At 51.0% G+C, this 16,153-nt stretch overlaps 7 protein-coding genes across 7 annotated transcripts; 2 read left to right on the top strand and 5 right to left on the bottom strand.

The window, feature by feature from the left end:
* Positions 1 to 517: 517 nt before the first annotated feature.
* Positions 518 to 1,908, top strand: CTAM01_02610 (uncharacterized protein; the record flags this gene model as incomplete). Its single annotated transcript, XM_060518648.1, has 4 exons — positions 518 to 719; positions 799 to 863; positions 959 to 1,335; positions 1,428 to 1,908. The coding sequence occupies 4 exons, from the start codon at positions 518 to 520 to the stop codon at positions 1,906 to 1,908; spliced, it is 1,125 nt and encodes a 374-aa protein (XP_060386451.1).
* A 1,308-nt stretch (positions 1,909 to 3,216) lies between these two features.
* On the bottom strand, positions 3,217 to 5,000 carry CTAM01_02609 (tannase; the record flags this gene model as incomplete). The annotated part of the gene is made up of 2 exons (XM_060518647.1): positions 3,217 to 4,253; positions 4,310 to 5,000. The coding sequence occupies 2 exons, from the start codon at positions 4,998 to 5,000 to the stop codon at positions 3,217 to 3,219; spliced, it is 1,728 nt and encodes a 575-aa protein (XP_060386450.1).
* A 1,056-nt stretch (positions 5,001 to 6,056) lies between these two features.
* CTAM01_02608 (uncharacterized protein) lies at positions 6,057 to 7,487 on the bottom strand (the record flags this gene model as incomplete). The annotated part of the gene is made up of 1 exon (XM_060518646.1): positions 6,057 to 7,487. The coding sequence occupies one exon, from the start codon at positions 7,485 to 7,487 to the stop codon at positions 6,057 to 6,059; it is 1,431 nt and encodes a 476-aa protein (XP_060386449.1).
* A 1,276-nt stretch (positions 7,488 to 8,763) lies between these two features.
* Positions 8,764 to 10,369, bottom strand: CTAM01_02607 (methyltransferase domain-containing protein; the record flags this gene model as incomplete). The annotated part of the gene is made up of 11 exons (XM_060518645.1): positions 8,764 to 8,824; positions 8,877 to 9,296; positions 9,367 to 9,504; positions 9,561 to 9,598; positions 9,652 to 9,674; positions 9,731 to 9,853; positions 9,920 to 9,938; positions 9,995 to 10,017; positions 10,073 to 10,166; positions 10,234 to 10,278; positions 10,352 to 10,369. The coding sequence occupies 11 exons, from the start codon at positions 10,367 to 10,369 to the stop codon at positions 8,764 to 8,766; spliced, it is 1,002 nt and encodes a 333-aa protein (XP_060386448.1).
* Positions 10,370 to 13,004: 2,635 nt separating this feature from the next.
* On the top strand, positions 13,005 to 13,319 carry CTAM01_02606 (uncharacterized protein; the record flags this gene model as incomplete). The annotated part of the gene is made up of 1 exon (XM_060518644.1): positions 13,005 to 13,319. The coding sequence occupies one exon, from the start codon at positions 13,005 to 13,007 to the stop codon at positions 13,317 to 13,319; it is 315 nt and encodes a 104-aa protein (XP_060386447.1).
* A 502-nt stretch (positions 13,320 to 13,821) lies between these two features.
* Positions 13,822 to 14,502, bottom strand: CTAM01_02605 (uncharacterized protein; the record flags this gene model as incomplete). Its single annotated transcript, XM_060518643.1, has 1 exon — positions 13,822 to 14,502. One exon carries the CDS (start codon positions 14,500 to 14,502, stop codon positions 13,822 to 13,824), a length of 681 nt encoding a protein of 226 aa, XP_060386446.1.
* Positions 14,503 to 14,968: 466 nt separating this feature from the next.
* CTAM01_02604 (nodulation protein L) lies at positions 14,969 to 15,649 on the bottom strand (the record flags this gene model as incomplete). Its single annotated transcript, XM_060518642.1, has 3 exons — positions 14,969 to 15,314; positions 15,396 to 15,472; positions 15,530 to 15,649. 3 exons carry the CDS (start codon positions 15,647 to 15,649, stop codon positions 14,969 to 14,971), a joined length of 543 nt encoding a protein of 180 aa, XP_060386445.1.
* Between the last annotated feature and the right edge of the window lie 504 nt (positions 15,650 to 16,153).

The raw sequence follows: 16,153 nt of genomic DNA, 5'->3' as shown, positions 1-16,153 counted from the left end.
TCTCTACTGATTCTTTGGGCAGGTCTCAACGATATGTCTACGTAGTAGTCTTTTTCTTGTCTTTCAGTCCACCCTTCCGAGTCAGCACAGTCAGGTGCCCACTATATAGCCCGGGGGAAGCGAGATCAGGGGAGGAGGGGGGAACAATAACGCCCCAGTGCGAGTCATTGCCCTTTCGAGCGAGAATCGTAGGCGCGTTTTCCCATGCGTTGAAACTCAATGTGACCTTATCCCTGTTTGCATTGCTTGTTGCAAGAGCGAGCGAAAGAGAGAAAGCGATAGAGTGGGTTAAGCAGAGTGAAGCGAGGAGCAGTATCTCGAGTTTAAACATGGCCTGTATTCCTCTTTTCCTCTGCCCCTCCCAATCTCTCGGAATTCTTCTGTTTCTGTTCGTTTTCTCTTCCCACCCCCGGCACGGTGCACTCCGCCAAAGTCACCAGGAAAAGCCTCTCAGGCCAAACCGACGCGATCGCACCCTTTCGGCATCCCGAACGACGACGGAGAGAATTCTCTCCACATGCAGTACACCAAGATGCCTATTGTGCCTCAGGCTTCGGCGTATCTTATTGCCAACTCGGTGGTGGCTTTCGTGACAGTGTTGGTGGTTGCGCTTCGGGTCGTCTCTCGTGTGCTGGCGGGGTCTAGGCTGGGCTGGGATGACTACTTTACGTTGTTGGCTGTTCCTCAGGGGATTGCTTTGTTGGTGATACAAGGACTTTGTGAGCATCCTACAAAACTGTGCCGTGGAGGCTCAAAGATGGGTTGTCTGGAGAATATGTTGCTAAAACTTGGCCACAGGGACGTCCGCCGGTCTTGGATATGAGCTTTCGCAGGTCGAGGCGAACTGGACGTTTTTGGATTCTGTGAGTTTCCCTATCAAATCGATCTCGTAACTCGCGGTGAGATTGTGGGGGCTACTCGGATCTGATCGGTTGCTAATCATGACGGCAAATCGAAGCTCTTCCTCCCTTCCGATACCATCTTTGGCTTCGTCAGCCTAACGACGAAGCTCAGCGTTCTCTTCTTCTACCTCCGCGTCTTCACGAGCCCGCCTATGCGCTTGGCGACCAAAATGACCTTCCTCATCGTCATTCTCTGGGGCATCGGTAACATCCTTCAGACTCTGCTGGTCTGCCACATCACCAACGGCAAATGGCACGCGACGAATAAGGACATTTGCCGCGAGCACGAGGCAAGCATCCTTTCGACAGGGCTGTTCAACTGCATCACCAACACTGTCATCATGTTGGTCCCGCTTTACACGATTTGGAGCTTAAAGAAGGTCAGCGTGTCGACGCGGTGGGGGCTGAGTGGTGTGTTCTTGTTGAATCTCATGTGAGTTGTGGTTCCCCTCCATCAACAGCGGCGGATCGATAAAGCGCTGTTTTGAATGAACGAGCGTCGTTGTCTAACATTTTCCGATCTAGTGCCATCATCGCCTCCATCGTCAGGCTCCGCATCATGATCGATGTCTACAGTTTAGAACAAGTCGTCCGCAACATGCCCGTCGCGACCTTCCTTACGGTCCTTGAAACGAACCTCACCATCCTCTGCAACTCCCTGCCGATGCTGCTCCCGCTCTGGGCTTTTTGGAAGCACCGCCGCTTCGAGACGGACGAGTACGTGTCGCGGCTGGGCGGCAATAGCCAGTCGTGCAAACACGAGCACCTGGTGGAGGACTTGACGAACGGAATTCCGCTCGAGACGATGTACGGCAAGAATGATGTGCACTTTACGACGACGGTGATCGGGAGGGGGGAGTTGAGGAGGCGGTCGAATGGGACGGACGAGGATGATATTTCGGAGACGGAGTCGACGCAAAGGCTGCCCCGGAATGCGCAGGCGATTACGATTGAGACGAAGTGGTCTATTGTGGAAGAGACGACCAAGGACGGTGGGAGGGCTTGAGTCATACTCCCTTTGTGAGGCTTTTTGTAAAAATATGAAATGATAATGAAATATTCCCCTATGAGCAGTGACAAGAGGTTCAAAATAGCGACGGGCAGCAAGCAACCGTGATGGAGACGAAGTAAATGGGCAGAGGGCTAATCTAGAGTCTCTCGAAACATTTGCAGACAATCATGTCAACATGATTAGGAATGACCGATTGAAGTCAAAGCTATTGCTACCCTACGTTCTCTAACGTTCCATCTCTCTTCTGGAAGCTCTTTCAGATGAACGGAGAACCTGCGATTGTCGAGGGCTAGTGCAGGGATCTTCCTAGGACCTGATCTAGGATGTCATCAGTTCTTTCGAGATCGCCGACGATCTTCGGGAGTACAGACGCTGATTTATTCGCTAAAGTTTTCCCAAAAGCTTCACTTGCCGAAACAAGGTCTGTGCTAGACTGTGTTCCCACTGATATCGCGGTATACGACCTACATAGGCACGTCCTATATCGCACGCCATAGACTGAGGCTCATGATAATGAGGCTAGCGGTGCTATTCAAGCCTAGGCACGCTACCGTGGGATCGGTACCAGTGCACACAGCCTTTCCTGTGCCGCCATTCACATTACAGGGGCTTTCTCCTTACGTTCCTCAAGCTAGGATAACTTAAATTTGGTGCCGTCATAGCCGTTTACTGAGTCAAAGTAGTCGATGCGGTCCGATCTTTGCGGGGACCGTAGATCTCTATCTAAACTGAGTCTGTCATTTGCAAGACACACGACTTGTTCAGTCCGAAAAAGCTTGTTGGGTCGCGTCGACAAAGCTTGAGGCTTTGGAGGCGACGAGTGCCACCGTTCGCAAGGCCGACTAGATTCGGATAGTCTCGAGCATTATGTTCCTGAGAGCTATGCCCCTTAAACTGTCTGCAAGGATGCACTAAGAAACCGGACGCGAAAACAGAAGATTGACGTTGGCAGAAAAGTATAAAGTGGAAGAAAGGAATGGTAATATTGGGGGCGATGAATGTTTACAGTTCACCATATTGTGAGCGGCTGCCCACCGGCTCATTTCACCGGACAAGATCTAGCATCGATCATTGCCGGGAGATTATCCAGGATAATGGGTTTGACTTTTCTCTCATGGATCATGCCATCCACATTCAGCAATTGGAGGAACTCAAGTCTGGATTGGGAACGTCTGCCTTGACGACACTACTTAGACATGAAGATTAATCGGCTTTGTACTAGTTACTGCAAAACAAATATGTACACGAATAGTTCAGAAGCCTTGTACAAATGTACCTCTACTTCCTCGGGTCTGCGGCTAATCAGTAGACGGGCATCTTGAAGGCATCGAAAGTGTACATCCAGCTGTCAATAGAAGCCTGGTCGTAAACACAATCGAAGGAAGCCCCATCGTTAGACCACAAAGGCCGCATGGGCCAGCGGCAGAGCGTGTCGATGCCAACACCCGTGTTGTTCAACGTCGCCGGGGCAGCATCCTTCTCAACCCACTCGATCACAGTCTGCAGCGTCGTCTGAGGCCATCCGCCACCAGGCTGGTTCGAGTTGGCACCGCAGTGGGCGCCGCCAGGAACAAGGTACAGCCTGTAAAACTCGTCCATGGCTGCACCGCTCTCGTTGAAGCCCTGACCCGGGAACATGATGCTCCGCACAGACTCGTAATAGTGGACCGACGAGGCGGCGGGGATGGAATCGTCCTGCTCGCCGTGGATGTGCAGGATCTTGCCACCAGCGGACTGGATTCCGCTGAGGTCCGGGTGCGTCGTCTGCAGCGAGTCGGCGTACTTGTTCATGCCGTAGAGCATCCAGTCACGAAGAGTATCGGCGGTAACGTTAGCCAGGGTACCGAGGTCGCTGGTGTCGCGGAGCTGGAGGTATCGGGCAACCCATTCGCCGCCGAGGCCGGAGATGCTCAGGCCCCAGGTCTGCGTTGCCTCGTCAAAGGAGGCCGTCGCGTCGGAAAATGCTGAACCGGGTTGGTAGTTAAGGTAGACGCGCTTGCCCGTGGAGTCGTGGAGGCCGTCGTAGTAGTCCTTGACCAAAGTCGCGGCCTCGGTGGTGACGGTACCGTTCTGTGCCGGGCTTGCCGGGGTAGGGAAGCCGGGGCCGGTGCTAGCGGCTTTGGCGGGACAGGAGTAGGCTTGTCCGATGGTGGTGTTGAAGTCGAATGTGTTCTTGCAGAGGTCGGAGCGGGCGATGACGCCGTCGGTCTTGCCATCGAGGGGATCGCAGGCAGCGATGGTCATGTTGAGGATCTTTTCGAGTTCGCAGCTAGGAGGGAAGTAGTTTCGGGTTTGCTCCATAACGTTGGCCGTCAAATGGTTGACCTGCTGCTGTCCATCTTAGGCGATTGTCAGTACCATAGGAAAAAAAGACAACGTTGGAAATGTTACTTACATCTGAAAGCAGGCGCACCAATGGCAAGACCGTCAAACTGGTCTGCGAAACGCTGTGCCTGACTCCACCCCTCACGGCCTCCCTCCGAGCAGCCTTGGTAGTAAGAATAGATCTTCTGGTCGGCAGCAACACTGTAGAACTTCTTGGTGAACTCCTTGCCCAGCGTAGCCAGCTCATTGTGTGCCTGGTACCCAAACATATAGACGGACTGCCAGTTGACAGTACCATTGGCCGCGAGGAAGACAGCGTCCCACTGCGTGTTGAAGTCCCCAAAGCCACCATCTGTGATGCCAGACACGGCACCCACGATGATACCCGTGGGGATATACTGGCTTCCAGAGTTGATGGCCAGGCCACCACCGCCAGTCGAGACATAGCGGTTTTGGAAGGCGTCGGGAGAGGGCACCCAGTATGTTACGTGAACCTTGTCGCCGGTGAGGCCGTCGTGGGAGTAGGCGAAGGTGACGTTGCAGTACTCGATGGTGGCAGAGGGATACCACTCGGAGGAGACGGAGGCGTTGCTGACCACCGAGGTCACGACGGAGGACGCGTCGATGGTGATGCCGGGGATGAAGCCGCTCGCGGGGAGAGCTTCTTGCGCGTGGGCAGTCGTACAGACGTCGGCGAGGGTTGCGGCGTTGACGAAAGCCGGAGCGACTGCGGCCGCGAGGGCCCAAATAGGGAAAGGCATGTTGACGAACGTTCTGGGTGAGTAACGATTTCTCTCTCTTTTATCCACAACGAGAGACAGAACTGGGAGTGCCCGTGACTTCGACTACATGTCGGGTATCGTATGGGGAAATGTTCTTCATGATATATGACCATTGTTTGTTAGATGGGCCCCTTTTGTCCCCTCTGCCATACGGAAAAGCCGAGCTTCCCTTCCATCTGCCCGGACCTGCCATAGTGGTTCGCTCCTGGAATCTCGTCAGTTTGAGCGTCTGTCGAAACAACAGTACGACGTTGGACTCGTGCAAAGGACGAAAAGGCCGCTCTGGTAGGGGGGCGCTGGCCGGAGTGCCGTGGAGCAAAAGCGAGCCGGCGATCGCCCGGCTTTTATTCCTCTCGGTCTTGCCCCACAGTGGAGCAAGACCGGAGGCGTGGAGGAGGGTGATGTGAACGTGTGGCACGGCGCAAGTGCCGCTTTAGCGGCGTTCGGATCACCCCCATCGCCACTCTGGGACTGGAGCTACGGCACCAGCCTCTCGGCAGCTAGGCCATGGTGGCGGATGACATTGCTGAAGCTAGAAGGTCTCACGAGGGTGATCATGGGTGTTTCTAAAGGGGAGGTGGTATCCTTCCAGTTCTTTGATTCATCATCAGGAGGGTGAAGCCCACGCAAGCCTGATCTCCGAGCGAGGCAGTTTTGGCTCGGCCGAAATCTCGGGGTGTTTCACGCGTAAGTTGATTCGTACGCTACTCATGCTTACAAACACAAGCATAGAATCTGGGGTTTCTCTTAAGCGAACGCCGAAAACTACCCAAAACCTAGAATCAACCTCACAAACACGTTTCTGGTGGATCGTTGACCGATCTTCGCATATGGAGACGCTGTCAAATAAACTCAGATCTGGCTATGGAGCTGTCCCGGGGGCATGTGGGATGCCGAAGGTGGATGCTACTCAGATCCAACGCGGGACACGCATGCAAGTCTAAAAGTTCCTTGTTCATGTTTATTCCTTCGGGCCAGTGAATGCAAACTTGCCAAGAAGGGCAAAGGGGAATCTCATTCGTTATCGTTGTAGTGCTACATAGACTTTGCACACCTCATACATGGTACATTTTGCGATACCATTCCCGATATCTGATCCGTGATGTACTCTTGCCTGGAACTGACCGTTCCCTCGGCGTCTCTCCTCAAAAATGACACATTTCTCCGGTACGTGGTTGTTCCATCCTCATTCTTGATCACGTACAACTCGTGATCTATTGGTGCGGCAAACATCCTGTTCTCTTCAGGAGGGAAGGAGAACTTCGCGAGCGCGACTGGATCCTTTTCAATCGTGCCGTCGATCAAAGATATCCCATGTTCGACCTCGATGCTTCGCCGGCCGATCCTGTACAAGGTGCCAACGTCTGTAAAGCCTTCTTTCGGCGCGGCGAGCTCAACCATAAACTCCAACGCTTCCAGCCTCAATTTCAGGTCTCGACATTTGTTGGATACGAAAGACATTGGTGATAGGAAACCGCTCTCAAATGTGAAGCTGGCGTGCGGACGGTCGTCGGGATACGTCTTCCTCAGATGTGACGCTCGCCTTGCCAGCTCTATCGTTCTGCGGAAACCCTCGACATGCTTGTCGAATCTTGTCTCCTTCTTGCCACCAATCGTATCTATCTGTATCTTGGCCATCTCAAATCTCATCAACATGCTGCAAATCGCGACCTTTGCCGCCGATTCTGTCTGGGGTAACGAGTCGTCAAACTCGGTGAGCTTTTCATGGAACTGGCCTAACCGCGTCTCGAGATCCTGCCGATCGAAGGGTGTTGGTTCGCCAGATACAAATCGGATGGCGTGGATCATCAAGTCGTCGATCGCGCTCTGTGCTTCCCCCAGACTCTCGATCTTGTCTGGTATCGGAACTTCGAATCCTAACAGACCCGGTACCGCAGCGTCTGCGGACGGTTTTATTCCTAAAAAGAACGAGGCAAAGCTCAGTCGCCGGAATATCGGCATCAGATAGTCGTGCGCCCACGAAGAGCAGCCCACCCGGTTGAGGATCATGATACCGTGCTTGCAGTGCCGGAGCGCGGCCTCGACGTCGCCCTGGAGGTACTCGATGCAGATGAAGAGGATACACACCAGCAACACGAGCTGCTCATCCTGCGCGGATTTGATTCTCTGGATAGCCGCGCTATAGTGACTCAGTGCGAAATCGTTTCCGGGCTTCTGTCTCGTGACACGGGCGCCGTCGTGGAAATCCTCGTACAGGGAGCTAATGGCCAGGACGGCATGACGCACGGCGGGCTCAAAGTGGCTGAACTGTACAACTAGGTGCGTCCAAAAGTACGTGTCCATCGGACCCGACAAGACGGGCCCGACCATGTGAGAAAAGAACTGGAAGGCTCTGCCCTCACGCTGGTCGTGAGCGGTTAGCTGCTGAGGCCGATACCACGATAGGCCGTGTTCGAGCGTCGGCTCGTAGCCGGCGCACTGCCGGCCACTCGATGTGCATCGCATGCATTTGGGCTTGGTCTCGTCGCACTTGACCTTTCGAGCTCTAGTTGGTTATCATCCCAGAGTCAGCCAAGGCCTCCCAAGCAAGATTTTTTTCCTTTTTGCCATTTGAGGGATAATGAACGGTAAAGGCTCGGAAGGATCTGATTTCAGCAAGCCACTGAGGGGAATAGGCAAAACCCACTTGCATGTCCGACATCCCGTCTTCACCTTGGGACTACCCTTCCGGGGCGGCATGTCGTGGTAATAGTATGCGAGATGGCGATGAGCTCCAGCGTTCGATTATCCCGTAGTTATTTGCCGTTCCCGTTGATTGTTTTCCTTTGAGAAAGTGGGGCAAAGTCCGAAGGTATGTTTTAATAGTGTTACTGTCTCACCGACAATCAAACGATGACAGTAGACGAGGGTATGTTTGTGTGAGCGTGTGAGCACGTGGGTAGGCGTGTGTGTTTGGTTGGTAATACGCGGGTACCTTGGCACTAGTTGAGCTCAGATGAACAAGAAATCAGTCAGAACGGGGCCAGAGCGAGGAGCAAAGAATAAGGTGCGGATAGAGACGGGGATACGGAGTAAAAGGTAAAGGTAAATGAATTAGAGACGAAAGGTCGTTTGGGGGGCGCTTGGCTGAGCTGGCTGGCAATTAGAAAATCTTGTGTGGTCCCAGTCATGATGGGGAAGAGAGGCAAAAAGATCTCTCTCTTATGGGGCTAATGCGAGCCCTCTTCAGCCAGTGAGACGCGTAAGTGTTCGTGTGCAAAAGGGGAAGTTCAGGAATGGGGTTGGGATCAGATAGAGAGCTTTGCGGGGACGGCAGACGGCCTCCTTATCCCTGTCGTAACACCGACTAACCCGAACCCGAGGCTTAGCTTAAGGTAAAGGTTGCCAAGCCCGCTTTAAGTTTACCCTACGGATAGTGCCTCCACACGTCCGGCCACTGCCGGGATGTGGGTATCGGCCCTGCCGCACGCCGCGCCGATTTACCAACAAGGCCGCTGTCCGGGGACGGGTGTGGCTCTTTCTATTGCCCGGATACCGGGCACCGGTGGGATGTATCATTTACTTAATTTTGACGACATTCTTTGATCGAGTAGGATCATACAGCTGTCGTGGGATCACTCTGAGTATGGTGTCTTCTCATGCACTTTTTAGGACTGAGGTCAAAGGAACGTGTAGGTATTTAATCTTTTCAGTAGCTCAGAACATTACGCAGAATTTGTCCAAGCTCATTGCATAAACAGCTTGAATTTCATGTGCTATCTTCAATGACTGCCATTTCCCATCACTCCTGCGACTCCTCAGAAGGAGAGGCATCCTCGGGCTTTTGCGCATAGACAACGTGACTGAAAATGTTAGCATGAAAAGCCCACAGCAGAACGCGAGGCGTGACCTTACATTTTCCAATAAGCGTGCATTCTCTTATCCTTCAGATCTCTCCGAACGCCTGCACATAGGGCAAGAACCTCTTCCCTGGACCATTCCAAAACACGGGTCAGAAGAGCAAGGGACAGCCCCTCGAGACCGAGATTGAGGTTGACAAATTGCCACTTTCCGAGATTTTTCAGATGGGGATCCGCAGGCCAGGTGTTGAGAGGTAGCTTGTAGTCTCTACGGACAATGTTGATAAAGCCAGCGTTCTCTAGGTCCGCCTTGTTGTGGGCCAGACTCTCCAGCGGCCGTCCGATCTTTGTCGCGGCTTCTTGTAGCAGCTCGTGCCACTTCCACAAGTCAGAGTCCTTGGGAACTGAAGCGTCGTCGCAACCAGGCGGTAATTCGAGTCCCGCGACTTCAAGATGACCTCCCGGAGTCAAGCCACTACGTGAGACAGGCGTGATGTTCAGCAAAGCGCAAGAACCAGCGCATTGGGTAAGAAGGGTTGTCTTACTTGTAAATCTTCTTAATCATACTTTCCTTATTCGCGAATGCGCCGTCCATACTTCTGCAGTAGATGAAGTCAAAGGGCTCGGTCCAGGTCCATGGCTTTTCTAAGTCGTCGACCTCGAACACACAGTTCGGAGGCGCCCTAAACCAATGATAAGTAAGATGCTAACGCAGTTGAGTTGAAGAACATCAACATACCACTCAGGCTGAATGGGGCTCAGGTCAACGCCAATGACCTACTGAATGTCAGACTCCATCATCCAGTTGCCTCGGAAACTTATCTTCCAACCTCTGCATGCAAAAATTTGTCCGCTAAAGCGACGTGTCAGTGGCACAAAACCGTGATTCCATAATTGAGCATGACGAACCGAAATCAATGGCCCAGATTCCGGTTCCGGTTCCCATATCCAACACCCGTTTTGCGGTTCTGTGCACAGGACACAGGGCTAACTGTTCCTCGAGCTGTAGCAGCCAGATTCGATGTTGCAAATCTAGGGTCGATTAGCAACTCGCGGGAATCTCGTGTCCAAGGCCATAAAGACGAAGCAGTCGCTCACCAAGACGGTCATTCTCAGGCTTCAGCCATATTTGTGTTAGAATAGCATCAGACCCAGGATCAATGTGTTGCTCACCTCATCATTGGGGAAGCTATACTCTGCTCAAAACATTAGGATATGCTTTCGCAGAGCTTGAATGATGGAAATACATACTTCCCGAGCTCATGGAATGATACGTCCGTCCATTCTCAGCTTGATGCTCGAGGACACTCGATCTTAGAGAGGCTAGCGACGAATGCTCGGAATGCTGTCGGATAGTCAGGCAATTGTAAATGCATGTGTCACTGCTAATGTAATGAAACAATAAGACTCACATCATCTCCATATTCCGATGTCGGGTCATCCGCTGGCGTGGCTGGCTACTCATCCGAAATCTCATCAGCATACGACCCAGAGATCTACAAATAACAACCCTATTCATGCTTTTCTTACATTCTGGGGCTCCTGCATGATCTCAGCTTTGAACGAACACCGTTTACTAGGCTTCGGTGGATTCAGGCGCTCCTGTGAAGTCCTGGCTCAAGACCGACTTGCAATCGAGATAGCAATATCCAAAGCTTTAGTGGATGGCGGTTTCCCAAGGTAAAGAAGGCAGACTACCCCTCACTATATCGCTCCCGATCATGTGGAACGTGGCCTCTCTAGATACAACCTTGTCAATCCCATCGGCCTGTCTCGCTTAACAATCATTGCGGCACGGCTGCGGGGCAACATCGCTCTGGACCCTGTCGTTGGCAAGGAGCATTACCCCCAAAGAGCATATTATGGCAGCAAAGCTCAGTTGGTTAATTATAACATGGCCACTGCCAATTGGTTGGATGACACCAGACGGATTGTTAGCGACTCTAGCTCATTGACCGACCTTGTCAAAAGAGCAAACAATTGAATATTCTATTTCGAGATAGCGAATTCTTATTCTTACTGGGCTCATTTGCTGTCGACGCATGCCCTTATCTGCTGTTGGTTACTCGTCAACCCCATCGCGGACTTTGTAGCTTGTCCCACCCGACGCAAACATCATGCAACGTCCATAGCTCGACCATCGACATCGCGAAAGACTACTCCCAAACTAGTCATTTATTTCGCAAATTCGGTTGACAGATCACGCCATCTTCTCATTCTCAACGCTTGTCTGGCGATCGCCGTGGTAGTTTCTCATGGCCTTGTCAACGATGCCATGACTCCGTCGGCTGCCTGTATCCGCCCTGACAGCAAATTATTCTTGCCATCAAAGTACCAACGGCACTCCCAGTCTAAAGTATCTACGTTGAAAAGGAGCCCCCATGCCTCTTTCCATCCGATGTAACCAAACATCTTTATCACGAAGATCTCCGTGTCAAGGGGATACACAATAGTGTTACGAGTAAAATCAGAGAGCCATTCTGGTAAGAAAGCGAGTGAGTACATGTCATAGCTTGTGTGAACTAGCACTACTTCATGTCCCTGAGAGATGTGTCTTGTAAAGGGGAGAGGGGGGGAGGGCTGTGTGGTGTTCAAAACCAGTGTATAGAAGTAGCGGCAAAACCTCCTGAAAATCTCGAAACCAGTTTTCCTTCTAAGCTGCCAATTTAAATCTGACTGCAGCCAGTCAGTCTTTCATCTTCAAATAGACACGTCAATGAAGCTCTTGCAGTCAATATCGCCAGTGATTTTGCAAGTCGGTAAATGCACATGCATTTCTCAGAGACAACCGCCCGGTGCATAGTCTTTTTCTAGAATAATTGGATCACTGCTGCAATCTTGACTCAATCCTGCAAGTCCCAGCTGAGGAGTTCTCTTGGGGCTGCTAACACTCTGCAACTGATCACAACGTGACTCTGTTGGTTCAGGCCGTATCTAGGATTTTGACAAAGGTATCAAAAACACATCATTTCCAAGCAAGCAAAAGCCACTTCGAGATGGCATGTATTGGGCACGAGTGATCAGCTTATCCGGCACAGAAAGTTACACACCGACACTCTATTTGGTGTCATTATGGCTGAGACACTGGTAGCATCTGTGGCAGCATAGTCAGAATACACGCCTTGAGCTCGACATGGCGATGACGCCATTCGACCAAGGAGTGGCGACTGATCAAGTCAGACCTGCAACAGCAAATGATTGCATCCAGTCAACAGTCATATCTGTGATGTTGAAATTTCTGCTTTAGCAGTCAAAATATCTTCAAGCGTGAGCCCTCGCGAGCCACCCTGGATTGCCGTAAACACACTGCCATACGTAATGGCGATTCTACTCGTTTTTTCATTGGCCATGCTGCACGCTTCAGGCACCATAGTTGACGTGATGAAGGCGAAAATCAAATCTCACCAAGGCATGGTAAGTAGTTAACCAGGTTTCTGACTGTCTCCGCATTGATGACCTTTGGACTGTCTGATTGTTCGCCGAAACTTCCTCTATAGGGATAGTCTCTCTTAGAAAATACCGCAACGGCAGCCCATAACCACAAAGCAAGGTGTCAAAGGCGGTGTATGTCGAAGCCACACCTATCATCTGCATAGGTAGACCAGACAGGCCAAGATTCAATGAAACAGTGAGCTTAGAATCAAGTTGACATACTGACAGCCTTCAAGGCGAACAGAAAGTGTTGAGAATTTGATTTCCAAGCGCCTACGATAGGATGCTGCACTTGATTGGTGTCGTTTACGATGTTTGCTAAAGTGGAGTGATCTGTTTCAGTTCAGCTTTAGCTCTTTTGCGTTTACACGAATGTGCAGTGAAAGATGTGACCAGATGCGAGCTAGTACTAGCAGTTGATCGGCGTCCACATATCTAAGTTAGACAGTGCTGCTTGCTTGAGAAGCCTGCACAAGAGATGATCCTTTCAAACCGTGCATGCTGTCTAATATCACGATTAAGTTCATTCAGGCCGAGCCGGCCAGTAAATAGAGACCGTTGAAGAATAATAAAAAGGGGACATTTGGACAGCGATACTATCCCATCTTCACTGATTCATCTCACACTCTCATCATCTCTGAATTGCATCGTCTATCGAGATTCCCACATTAGCATTAATTCTCATACGTAAAGGTACGTGCCCGACTAACATCAATGATGAATCAGATCAACACTAATTTGGCATCTCCAGATGCCTTCCGCACGAGGATACATTAAGGGTGTTGCCGGAGGAAGCAAATTCACTTCGACATTCCTTATTGATGATGTTCAGTACCACTTCAGTGGAACCATTAGCCCTGCCGTTCCAGACTTCACCTCCAACGAAGCGACTCTGGAATATGAGTCACTTGGGAGTTTGACTAGCAATCGCGATTTTGATGGCACGGTCGGAACTCAATCCATCACGCTCGAAGTTGCCAATGGAACCAAGCTCACTGGCCAATTCGATCGACCAATCAGCCCTGCGTCCTCGGTATCTGGAACCGGGACTTGGTCGCAGAACTAGTTTTCCACGTTGTCAGCAGGCGTCGGACTCTTTGCGAGGAGGAGTATCTTGAGCGCCTTATCGAGGCTCAGGCAAGCTCATGGAAGAAACCATAGTTTCTTCCTTGGTCAAGGGGATCGAACACTCATCTTATCGATATGATATGCCTGCTCATAGTAATTCGTTGACCATGCGTCTGAGAAATCATCTTACAACGGCAGTAACAAACAATCTATCTATGCCTGGTGGATTTTCAACATTAGTGAGTAGAGACAACTGAAATAAAGTCAGTCCAAAATGATTGGAAGAGACAAGAGCAAAGAGCAAAGTGGGAAGTGAGAAGAAGGCGAGAAAAATAGGAGTCAATTTGAGGAAGGGGACTTGTAGAATGGGGTTTATTGGGGAGCCGTATGACAGGTTGAGAACTGGGGACGCACGCTAAGGCTTCGTGATTTCTAGGCTAACGAGGCACCTCAGCTCGGAGAGAAGCTTTAGTCGTGGACGCGAGCTTACGTTTGACAACTCAGGCGGACGACCCTTGCTGTTCTCGCTCCTCTTTCAATCGCTTCCTGGCATTTTCTCGTCTGTCCTCTTCTCTCTTCTTATCATAATGTTTCTGGAAATCTACAATTCTTCGCAGTAACTCCCGCTCTCTCTCCCACGCCTTCTCATCATTGACATCTGGAACCTCAATCTTGTATTCCTCCGCCAATTTCATAATATCGGGTACCTTGTTGACAGGTTTCCAGGTCAGGAAGATGTCCTTGAGCCTTTTCACTGTGGCCCTCTGAGATTCATCCGAAAAGGGATTTGGGTTGTTGTCGTCAAGGAGAGCATCGGAGATTTCGAAGACGAAATCAGAGTGCTGCAGGCGTAGAATTGCCAGGAAATGATCGAGGTGTCCCATGCGCTTGAAGTATTCGTCTAGGTCCTCGGTCGTCAGTCTGTGCTTCATAAATTTGTCTCGGATGGCAAAGTGCCGAGAAGTGCGGAGGATGCTGCAATCAGCTTCGAGTCTTCCGTAGGCTTCCGCTTTACAAGAGAATGCCAACCAATCCTTGACTTCTTCATTTTTCTTCTCAATGATCTTGGTGGCGTTGTCCTTAAGGAGTTTCTCGTACTCATCGAGACGCTGGCTGACAGTGACGTGCTTATCGATCTGCTCAGCTGAAGGTACACGAGGCTCATAAATTGCGAACTCCATGTTGCGAATATCCAATGGGAGTGAAGTGAAAGTATTGAGTGCTGGCCTTTCTGGGTGCGACTTTGGAGTAGCGATGGTGTTGATCAAGCAGAAGAGCCTTACTAAAGGAATCAATGTATATATTCTTATACTCAGATGTCCATGCTCCTGTTGCTTCAGGAAAGGTTTTTCATGTCAATAATTGCGCTTAGATATAATTTTTGAACCAAAAAGATCTCGAGATACACGTTGAGATTTGCAAATGACTGTTCGTTAACAAGGAAGAGAGAGCCATTCATGTGTTGAGTTATCACGTCGTTGCTGTCTACTCGTTTGGGTAAACTTCCTTTCATTGCTATGATCTGAAGAACTCTGTATCACCATCGGCTACCGGAACATGTAAATGCCCCTTCGGCAGCAAAGCGATTCTGTGTCACCACTCGTGACTTAACGCCTCTTTATGCCGCCAATAAGTCTCCTGATCAGTTTACTCTTTGATGCATTTGTTCGAAATCACCATCTCCTTCTCCAGTGTTCGCACCTTCTTGGTGACCCTGGCAAGGTTGCCCACCGCCACCGAATGAGGCGGCAAGCTCTTTGTCACAATAGAGCCCGCACCAATAGTCGTGCCTGATCCTATGGTGACACCAGCCAGAATGATTGTACCGCCACCGATCCAGCAATCATCTTCGATGGTCGCCAGCAGACCATATTCCTCGCCCTTCATTCGGGAAAGAATGCTCGTGTTGTGGGCTGCGCTGTAGATGCTGACATTGGGACCGAGTTGAACACATTTGCCAATAGTGACGAGACTGACGTCGAGAATGGTCAGGCTGCACATATTCGTCAGAACACACTCTTTCTTTCTCCTGACATTCAAGCGATCAGGTGGTTGAAGCACCGGTAGGACTTGCTTGAAGTTGGCAAAGGACTTGGAGTTAAAGATGACGTTGCAGCCGTAATCGACTAATAAAGGGGCCTCGATGAATGACTGTTCACCAAATTTGTCCAGAAGGTGCTGCAGAATCTCTTCCTTCTTCTTGCCCACCTCCTGGAGGGTGTTATGGCGGTGGTCGATCTCGTTGAAGTCGCGCGCGAGGCAGCGGGCTCTGTGGCGGCCTTGGTTGAGGATAGGGTCAAGAGGGTCGTACACCATGCCCGAGACCATGCGCTCATAGTTCTCGCAAGACGGCTTGGTCTCGATAGAGCTCACAAGCTCTAGGATCTTGGGGTCTGTTCCCTCCCTCCTTAGCGCCCATCGTCGGTGTTGTTGGGGTTGGAATGGGGAAGTTTTGATGTAGAAGGGAGTGGCTAGCAAAGTCAAGAGAATACCAGGAGACCGCTCCCCGAGATACGGAAGCCTGCCTTGAAGACTGTTGTGTGGGAGGAAATTGTGGACGAAGGTCAAGCCTCGCGGTGCCGAAGAAGGAGGAAGGCACTAGTGTTCTTGCCTTCTCTTGAATTCCACTGTTTGAGAAAGGAGGTCTGGCGCGAGGGGTGGGCCTCAGGTACTGAAGAGTGAATTAATTTCAATATCACCAAGACATTCACCGATTTACTAACTGAAGGATTCGGGAAGGCGGCGGCCTGGGCCCCAGTGCCTTCGCGTTTATTGGAAAATGATCAGTAGGATTCCATTGAGAAAGTCGCAAGGCTAGGTCGGAAGTAGACC

The sequence above is a fragment of the Colletotrichum tamarilloi genome (assembly GCF_030869305.1).
Source record: "Colletotrichum tamarilloi strain Tom-12 chromosome Unknown Scaffold_6.1, whole genome shotgun sequence".
Lineage (NCBI taxonomy): Eukaryota > Fungi > Ascomycota > Sordariomycetes > Glomerellales > Glomerellaceae > Colletotrichum > Colletotrichum tamarilloi.
This window is presented reverse-complemented; position numbering and strand designations above follow the sequence as displayed.